Source organism: Lupinus angustifolius, chromosome LG11 (genome assembly GCF_001865875.1).
Source record: "Lupinus angustifolius cultivar Tanjil chromosome LG11, LupAngTanjil_v1.0, whole genome shotgun sequence".
NCBI lineage: Eukaryota > Viridiplantae > Streptophyta > Magnoliopsida > Fabales > Fabaceae > Lupinus > Lupinus angustifolius.
Genome location: NC_032019.1, coordinates 19783118 through 19792987, shown reverse-complemented (window position 1 = coordinate 19792987; position 9870 = coordinate 19783118). Strand labels below are relative to the sequence as shown.

Here is a 9870-nt window from a genome sequence, read left to right as displayed (position 1 = left end):
GAAACTACATCGCCACTAACATATACAAAATCAAAAGAAACACAGCCCCCACCAAAAACAAAAAGGGGACATCGACTGGCCCACAAGCTGACTCAAAAGATTCCAGGAATGTTGGACCCCTCACTCGGGTCCTCCTCCTCTTCCGAGTCAGACACGAGGTCGATCACCTCCACCGAGCACTCTACATTGGCGAGCTCAACAACCTCGTCCTCCTCTTCCTCTTCCGCCACTTCATTATGCCATAACCTAGCGGCATAATTCGGAGGGGATGACATTCTCAAAACCGGAGCCTTCATGCACGGACCTCCTACAAGACCACTGCTCCTCTTGGCCCTACTAGATGACGAAGCATCCAAACAATCTGGCCATGTCTTATAACCGTGGGAGGAAACAGTGCCATCACTCCTGACTGGCGGAGATCGAAGTCCAACCTCTAGAGACATCGGCCTCTTTGGCGGCAAGGTGAAGGAAGCGTCAATTTAGGTGTCGGGGTGAGGGATCATCATCGATGACCCGTTGCACACCATGTGCAACGACAGACCACATGGGTCTGTGTATGTATATCTGTGCCCGTCACTAGCCCATTGTCCCATCGGGGACACCGTGTAGTGATAACCTCGAATGTGAGTGTTGTTGTTGGCCATCTGCATAGCAAATATATACAAAATGAGAACAATACAGCAAAGAGAGTAAGACATCTAATGAACATAAATTCATTGACGGTGTGGACTTACTCAGAATATCACACGTAAAATATACTTTAACATATAGTTCGTCATTTATCATTTACATCATGAAGAAATACATGAATTACCATTTATTCTACCAATACCAATATATCAAGTAATATAATCAACATTCTACTCATAACCATATCACATGCATAAATGTAGGAATACACAATGCTTTTACCTCACATGTGGGAATTCACTTCCACAATGATAATGTATGCATGATATGTCATGATTATCCACCTTACACCAATATCCATCCAACATCCTAATCGAAAATAACCGAGAGTACAGGTCCCACACCAAGCCTCTTTGTACGCACCCGAAATAACATATCCTCGCAAGGAATTAAAAATAGATCGATCGGTTCCCTCAGGAACAGTCCTACCCGGACCTAGGTCGTACAAACGCTTTCTGGGCATCCCTCTCATCGATCTCGAATGCAATCAAGGGGTTGTCAGAGATTGCTTAGTTTGGCCTGTGAGAATTGTCCGATCCAACAGGGTACCTCCCCAGGAATACAAGGGACTCGTCTCACCCAGACTCTCCCTCGAGATATTATTGGCGAATCACCGTCCAATCAGTGCCATCCCTACTTACATCATGGTGCTCTAAGTCGTCCCGTATATTTCATCTCCACTACTTCATGGTCACAATGCAATGCATTCATAGTCAAAGTCAAATGCAAATGTATTAATCAAACACATGATCGGCCCATCCTTAAGCCATCTCCCGACAAGGAATGCTTCTCGTGGGACCCGATAGTACGTCAACCGTACATGCTCAAGGTAACATCTCATTCACTACAATCCATCACCGAATAATCCTGGACGGTCACATGACCAGGCCTCTTACGGTCGGTCGATCGTTGTTCTGTGATTTCATTTATCCTTACTAGGGTACCCCCCAGTTGTCAAATACTTGCCCAACAAGGCATAAACACAAACAATGCTTCATACTTTTGTGGAGTCATGCTTCTCATCTAAGCCATGATCTCATTCCACAACTTTTATATCACAACACATCCTACCCGGGTTCATCGCATTTTTCACAACATCATCTTATTTCAATCTTTCCACCCTGTCCCTCGCAAAAGCAGGGACTAGTCGCCCAAGTGACAATTCATCTTTAAATCTCAAATAAACTGAAGCCTTCCTCGCCCAAGCGAAGGTAATATCGCCCAAGCGAGGCCTCTACTCGCTCAAGCGAGACATCTCTCGCCCAAGCGAGACATCTCTCGCCCAAGCGAGAGAGTTCTAGGGGCTTATTAAAATCCTGGGCGTTCTCGCCCAAGCGAGGCCCTTCCTCGCCCAGGCGATAGGACATAGATATTATTCTTATATCTTCATGTCTATCTTTATCAATTGATTGACAAGACCCTTGAATGAATTCAAGTGCTCTATCATACTCTGACCATCTCTGTAGTCGAGTTTCACCAGTCTTCTAACAATAGATGCTTTATTTCTAGGAGTTTTCTTTTGAATCATAGATTCAAGTTTTGACCACAACTCATAAGCATTTGTATATGTGGACACATGCTCAAATAAACTTCTGTCAATATACTTCCAAATCATTGCAACAACTTTTCGATTCGAAACCTCCCAATCTCTATCACCCTTATCTTCTGGCTTGTCTTTGCAAGAAATAGGCTCATGCATATCCTTGCAGTATAAATGATTCTCCATCATGGGCTTCCAATAGGAATAGTTGTCAGCTGTCAACTTGAACATATCTCCATCAAATGAGATACTAGCGGCTCCTTCCATCTTGGACTACATAGGCTAAGGTCTCCGAATGAACCTGGGAGCTCTGATACCACTTGTTGGGAGATCTTCATCCATGGGTTACAACATTCTTCCATGGGCTAAGTGAAAGAAACATAGAAGTGGGCTTGACACCACATCTTGACCCAAAACCTTAAGGCATTAGGTCTATGGGTCCATCCACTTATATGCTCTTTAACTCATCCATTCTTGCCCGATGTGAGACTTCTTTATTCACACTTGGAATACCTAACATCTCCCCCTCAAGTGTGACTTCCTATTCGAGTATTGAATACACTAGAGCTCAACTCTCTATCTACTTGCATCGCCGTTGGCTTATCCTTTAATCAACGGAACACGCCGCCTTGACCTCTCGCCAGGAAGACTTTCGACACAAGGATCCCTCATGGATCTACCGACCACTTGTCGCTTCAATACTCCGTTGAGCATTCGAACCATCGGCTCTGATACCACTGTTGGAAAATTCAGAACCAATTTCCTTCCTTTGTGTGATGCAAAATGGGCACTTGCGAAAGCGGCAAGTGGAAAAATAAAATAGAGAAGATAGAAGAATAACACCAAGAATTTTAACGTGGAAAAAACCCATCAATGTGAGAAGGAAACAACCACGGGACCTAGTCCAGAAAATATCTCCACTATAGAAAGTAGGATTACAATATTTGATTCTCTCTTACAAAGAGGATAACACTCAATCTCACCCAAAAAGATGGAAATACAAACTCTCTCTAGTATCTCACTAGGAATATAAATCTCACACTATGTGGATAAACTCTCTCACTTTCTCTCTATGATGTTGTTTCTCGCTTGTTTGTTGTATCTCTTCCTCACAAGTCCCCTATATATAGTGAATGAGAGGAAGACTAGATCATAAAGACATAGTGGATGATTAATTGTTGTCATACTTTTCAAGACACTTTGAAAAGTGCTACTCTAACTTTCTAAGTTGGAATTCATAATTCTCAAGAGTCAAGGAATAATTCCAAGACTTTGGAATAACCATCATTGAATGATTCAATAGTTCATCTACCAAGATTCATTGGTCTTGCTTCCACATCAATTAGGAAGGATTCTCACCACTTTCAAACACTCGGATAGTATACAGAATTAAGAAGAGCTAGAGAGGGAAATTAAAATAAAAAAGGGGACATGTTTGGAGGAATTGGAGTTATACCTGCAGATTTTACTAATTTTACTGGTTCGGAACTTCGGATGTTTATGTTATTCCGTTAATTTTCTATTCTAGCGTTGGTGGAGGAGAAAGATGTGAATGTTGCAACTTGCATTTTGGGCATTACGTTCTTCTCTTACACTTATTTCAGAATACCCCCACCCCTTGCATTCGGTGACTAATTGACTACATCATGGTTGTGATTCAATACTTTTTACTGATTTCATCTAACGACTCTTCGTGCATTCTCGGGACATTAATGTAAATTTTTACATGTTCAATATATGAGTAGGGATTGCTTAATCCAAAGTCTAATTTTTTTAAACTTATTATCTGAGTAATTTTTTTAAACTTATTCTCCATCTTATCTATCATCAATTATGAATATCTACTTATTAATTAAAATTATTGGATTTACCTAAAATTAATTATTAGAATGACGAGTAAGTAAATCCCTATTCTCAATAAATAAATAAATAAATATATATATATATTTATATTTATATATTTAAGAGGGACATTAACTCAATACAAGATACATTGATAATGTAAAAAGAAAATGCATAATCTATTTTCTCTTTTTAATTATATTAATTGATTTTGTTACCAAAATATAATTAATTAATATAGAATGGGAAAAGTAAATAAATGAATTATAATAATGAATGTGATTTTATAAAATATATCTAATTTTTTATGAGAACATAATATATGTAACGACAATATAAATTTTTTATATATTGTCAATCCATTACTTACCATTTATTTTTAATCATTATTGACTCTTAAAAAAATATAATACAAATAAATAGTATATGATATATTAACTATGTATAAATCTTTAAAGTGACTACATAGATATTACACTCATTTTTTATATATTTTATATATTTAGTGAAACAAACTATATTAACTAAACTACTTCATTCATTTTTTATTTTGCAAGTCATATGTTTTTGGGTTGTGAAATGCCAAATGTACTATATCCATCCATTAGCTCTATATTATAATGAATATAAGTTAACTTTACAAAAATGTTATCTATTAAAAGTTTGTAAATTGGATAGAGATTATGTGTACATAACAGAAAATGAAATATTATTAGAGACAAACAATGTTTGTCCTTGTAAAATCACTTAGCAAAACAACTATTTCTGATTTTTTTAGTGGCACTGAACACAATTAATTGGGTTTAGAGAGGAGAGAAAAGACATGCAAGCATGTTACAATTCTTTATCTCTCTCTTGCACCCTCCAGCCATACATTTCCATTCTTTTTTAATAGATTTTTCTTTAATAATAAAATGCAGTTACTAAGTTTTAGCAACCTATATTTTCATGTATCTTTTATGGGCCAATTATATATTGCATTGTAGAATGTAGGAGAAGCTAGTAACGTAAAGTAAAATGATTCAAAGTACAGCAAGAAAAAAAGAAGAAACCATTTTGGCATATACCACATGAATTAAGAACAAATTCCTATATCTTGTCTAGTGTTTTTGTAACGGTGTTGTGGTGGAAAGTAATATTTAATAAAACTTTAAATTTTGAACACATTAAAACTAATTATCTCACTCATATTCATCTCAATTTTTGGGTTATGAAAAGCACACTATACTATATTCATCCATTAATTATGTTATAAAAAGTATAATATATATCCAATAATTAAAAATGAATAGTAAATGATAAACCAATAATATATAAAACTCTTACCCTAGTCTATTATAATTGAGTTTTCAATTAGCTATGTTGATAAGCATGCATATTAGAACTCTTCATCTCTCTTCTCTCTTGCGACCTCTCTCCTCTCTTGCGACCTCTCTCACTAGCTCTCTGAATTACTAAGATGGTGAATAGCAACAAAAGGAACAACAATTCATGAACATCAACCTTTATACTGTTTTTGCATTCTATTGTAATATTCCAGCAATTCAACTTTTGCTTTTCCTCCATCCAAAAATGGTGGCATTTTATTTTTTCAATGGAACATCCATTTGGGGAAGGAAGCTACTTGGTTAAACAATGTACCAACCCTCAACGTTGCCTCTGTTGTTGTATAAATGGACATCTCAAGTTCTACACTCTACACATTTAATCTTAGAACTCAGAAGGATTTAAAGGTTCTGCTCTATTCTACCTCCCTTTCTTGCTTCTCCTTTATGTTTGAGTATGTTAGTTATCGGAAGTGTATAACAAATCTTGTCTCTGTAACAGATTGGTACTCCTCCACGAATTGGAATGGCATACTCACATGTGAATCCTCTCCTCATGTCTCCATCGATGCTGGCTGTTTTTCTCCCTGTTGTTTTTCACGATGGTTTTTGCAGCTCCCACATCTCTATTGCTGAAAAGAGCATTTCCTAATCGTGGAATGGAGCTGAGTAGAGTTAGGGAGATGGACATGCAAAGGCATGGACGAATGCTACAGTCCAATGTTGTCAACCTCCCTGTCAACGGAACCGTTCGAGCTGGATAATTAATTCTGTTTATGCTCCTTTAATTTACTTTAAAATTATTTTTTTCTTCATCTTTTAGAAGTAGATGCTTCCTCTGCTCCATTATCATTGGCACTGGCTATTCTCTCTTCGATGCAACAAATCCTCTACTTACTCCACTTGGGTCTGGCATAACCTTGTATGATCATGTAATTGTTCCAAACCATGACATCATCCAAGTTCACAAACCATGATATTTTTTAGCAACCTCTTTTATACTCTGCTCAAAACGTCCTTTGAGTTCTTGCTCTCCTTCATAGCCTTACCAACATACCACTCCTTTTCATCAAATTTCTGATAGGTTTGAATTTTGTGTTGCTAAAGCATTGTCTCTATCTTGCTTCCTTAGGAAATGAACTACATACACCTGCTTATTATTCAACTTAGGAAATGAACTACATACACATATCATTTTGAGCAGCCTCTTCACTGTTGAACTGAACAAAACCATAGTCTTTAGATTGGCCAGAAGCATCGATCGCTATTTTGCATGAAAGAATTTGTCCAAAGGCAGAAAATGTATCATGTAAGCCTCTATGATCATTTACCTTGTCCAAAGTCTTCATAAAAATATTCGCAGTACCACTCTTGCTAACACTACTAGGATCCCTATGAGAATACATGACCCTAATAGGTTTGTTATTCACTATAGTAAAATTCAGGACATTATGTGTCTACCAAATATGTTCATTTCTTTTTATTAAATTTGAAGGGCATGGCTTTGTGCAGGCTTTATTATACAACTGTACATTTGGGTTCTTCTCCAAGGGAATTCCATGTACAGATTTGACACAGGTAGTGATATTTTGTGGGTCAGTTATATATCCTGCAATGGTTGTCCTCAAACTAGTGATCTCCCGGTAATTTTTTTTTTCCTAATTTAAAAATTTAATTCCAAGTTTTTAATTGAATAACATTAATATGAATATTACTGTTATTGGCTTTTGTTATAAATTAAACTCAATTATTTTGACCCCTAAAGTTCATCCACATCTTCAATCATCCCTTGTTCACACCAGAAGTTTGCAATTTGTTCCACCAACGACCGTTGTAGCTTTAACATTCAATATGAAGATGGTGGTAGGCAGGTTACATTGTTTTAGATTTAATGCATATTTCCAATATTTCAAAGGGACCGGTGGCACCAAATTCCTCTATGCCATTAGCTTTTGGGTGAGTTATCATGACACTTATAGATAACTTAAAATAACATTTCTATTTTTTTTTATTTGCTTCTCTTTTTCTTCATGAAAAGTTTAAACCTTGGAAACATTAACTTCTATGATGTATTATGGAATAGTTGTAGCAATTTGTGGACTAGGAGATTGACATTGTATGAGAGAGCGCTTGATGAGATATTGGGATTTGGGAAACAAGACACGTCTTTCATCTCTCATTTCTACTCACAAGGAAAAGCTCCCAAAATATTCTCTCATTGTCTAAAAGGAGATATTAGCGGTGGGGACATACTTATTCTTGGTGAGGTTGTGGAGCCAAACATGAGTTATACTCCACTTATTCTAAAACAGTAAGTGTATTTTGTCTAGAATAAAATGCTATGTTTTAATTTCTACATGTGACACCTTCTATGGTGTTTGTTAAGTGTTGTATATGTTGGTCATCTTCATTCCTTGAATATACTATAGTAAATTATGAGTCACTTCTTTTATGGTTATGATTTTGTCATTTTTTGGTCTTTTTTTTAACCGAAGACATGTATTCATTATTGTGTCAAATAATATATAGAAGTTGGATTAAATATGTTACTGCACAAATACTATCTATATTAAAATTACTTGAACGAAGCTTGTCAGAAAATATTTACACTAATAACTTATTTGAAATATATATATCAAGCCTCATTGTAATATAAATCTAGAGAGCATCTCTGTCGATGGGCATATTTTGAAGATTGATCCGACAGTCTTTACAACATTAATTAACAAAGGTGCTATCATTGATTCTGGAACGACTATGGCGTATTTTATTGAAGGGGCCTATAATCCCATTGTTGACGTGTTGAGTTTTCCTTAGATTATTTATATTCATCTAATTGGTAATTATAAATATTTCCTTGATTTTTCATACGCCCCATATGTGTTTAACAATAATGAGATGTCATTTTTTTCCCCGAGATTTATCAATAGTTAATGACAAATATTTATTTGTGCAGATTACTCGTACAATTCCAAGATTTGCAAGCACTATTGATTCCAATGGATTTCACTGTAACTTGGTAACCACCGGGTTAAGTTGAAATGTTCATATATATTTTTATATATTTTTGTGGATATTTCATGATCTTTTTTAACATGTTAAAAATAGAGGATTTTTTTTTACACTCTCTAAACAAATCTTCCTTTTCTAGTGCATTAAACGTCATGGATATCTTTCCTCCAATAAGTCTAAATTTTGCTAATAATGCATCTCTGGTTTTAAGACCACAAGATTACCTTTTATTGATTCCAAGGGTAAGTATTTAAGCTTCAACTATTTGATAGAATTAGTCTCTTTTCATGATTTGAAAAGACCTTCATGGTTTATTCTAGGCATGACTGATTAGTTTGAATAATTAGGTGTATAATTTATGTACTAGTACTTTTCATGTTATCTCACTATGTGGTGATTACTTGTGCATTACAGCTAGATGGAGGAAAGTGGTGCCTTACCTTCTAGAAGAGCCAACATGCAACAATCCTAGGAGGTATATTAGCACTCTAAAAACTTTTAGATACTATGTTTATGCCATTTTATTTTGTGAGATATATTGTCAGAATATGTAAAATAAATTTTGTATATGATTGAAGTTCAACTAAAAATAGTTAAATCTTAAGAATTATTTGCAATAAATTTAAAAGTATTATTCTTGTTTATTCTGTTACTAATCATGCTATATCTTCTTTAAAATTAAGATATTTACAACAATACATTTTTGTTCGCAGATATTATATTAAAACACAAATATTTTGTCTACAATCTTACTAGTCATCAGATTGGTTGGACTAACTATGATTGTAAGTTTCACCTACAATACTATAAAGTTATATGAGCTAGGAGTATCGAGTATTGTGAAGAAGGTCTTTGCTCCTAACCTTGGCACGATTTTAATGAAGGCACCAACATCACCAAAAAGAAGAAAAGAAAGAATACTTATAAAGACAAAGAAGACTAAAGCTTCAAGATAATTAGATTAAGTCTCTATAGGTACTTCTATCCTAAAGCTCTTAAATATACAAAGTAGTAATGCTCAAACTATTTTTAAAGAAAGTTGAAACACTTTAAAATAATTAAAACAATTTTCAAAAATAGTGTGTAACGTGCTACTTCATCTAAGTAACAGGTTAAGTGTGTGAGAAAAGAGTTATCCAACTTAAAACTATTCAGGGTAATCCATTACTGTCTTTGAGTAACAGATTACCAGTTTTGAAAAGTTGAGTAACCGATTACTCAGATTGTTGTAATCGATTACTCTAATTTAATCGATTACTCAAAATGAAATGTTTTCACTCCAAACGAAATCTCTTCAATTCAAACAACTCCTACACTTTCAGAAAGGCACCATGGGTGTTTGGAAAGTCTATATAAAGGCTCTAACTCTTACAACACAAATATACAACAACACACAACTCTTATACAATTTCTAAAAGCTCTTAAACTTATTCTGAAGTTATTTCTCTACACTTTTTGCAA

General features: G+C 35.2%; 2 protein-coding genes across 3 annotated transcripts; one reads left to right on the top strand and one right to left on the bottom strand.

Moving 5' to 3' along the window:
• On the bottom strand, positions 5933–6803 carry LOC109359814 (polyadenylate-binding protein 2-like). Its single transcript, XM_019604511.1, has 2 exons — positions 6584–6803; positions 5933–6132 (listed from the first exon to the last, which is right to left on the bottom strand). Exons 1-2 carry the CDS (start codon positions 6801–6803, stop codon positions 5933–5935), a joined length of 420 nt encoding a protein of 139 aa, XP_019460056.1.
• Positions 7099–9105, top strand: LOC109359386 (aspartic proteinase-like protein 2). Of its 2 annotated transcripts, none has more exons than XM_019604031.1 (6): positions 7099–7353; positions 7481–7708; positions 8037–8195; positions 8350–8427; positions 8549–8651; positions 8824–9105. In XM_019604031.1, exons 1-6 carry the CDS (start codon positions 7289–7291, stop codon positions 8854–8856), a joined length of 666 nt encoding a protein of 221 aa, XP_019459576.1. In that variant the 5' UTR covers positions 7099–7288; the 3' UTR covers positions 8857–9105. The 2 variants fall into 2 exon arrangements, with proteins under 2 accessions (XP_019459576.1, XP_019459575.1); XM_019604030.1 differs by having other exon boundaries at positions 8037–8199; positions 8354–8427; positions 8824–9104.

Excerpts from the sequence above, each read along its gene's own strand:
- LOC109359814 (XM_019604511.1), bottom strand. The coding sequence starts at position 6,803 with ATGTATTCTCATAGGGATCCTAGTAGTGTTAGCAAGAGTGGTACTGCG. Across the intron at positions 6,133-6,583 it reads GGCTGCTCAAAATGATATGT|GGAGGTTGACAACATTGGAC; the intron begins GTATGTAGTTCA and ends TTCCGTTGACAG.
- LOC109359386 (XM_019604031.1), top strand. The coding sequence starts at position 7,289 with ATGCATATTTCCAATATTTCAAAGGGACCGGTGGCACCAAATTCCTCT. Across the intron at positions 7,354-7,480 it reads TCTATGCCATTAGCTTTTGG|TTGTAGCAATTTGTGGACTA; the intron begins GTGAGTTATCAT and ends ATTATGGAATAG. Across the intron at positions 7,709-8,036 it reads ACTCCACTTATTCTAAAACA|GCCTCATTGTAATATAAATC; the intron begins GTAAGTGTATTT and ends TATATATATCAA.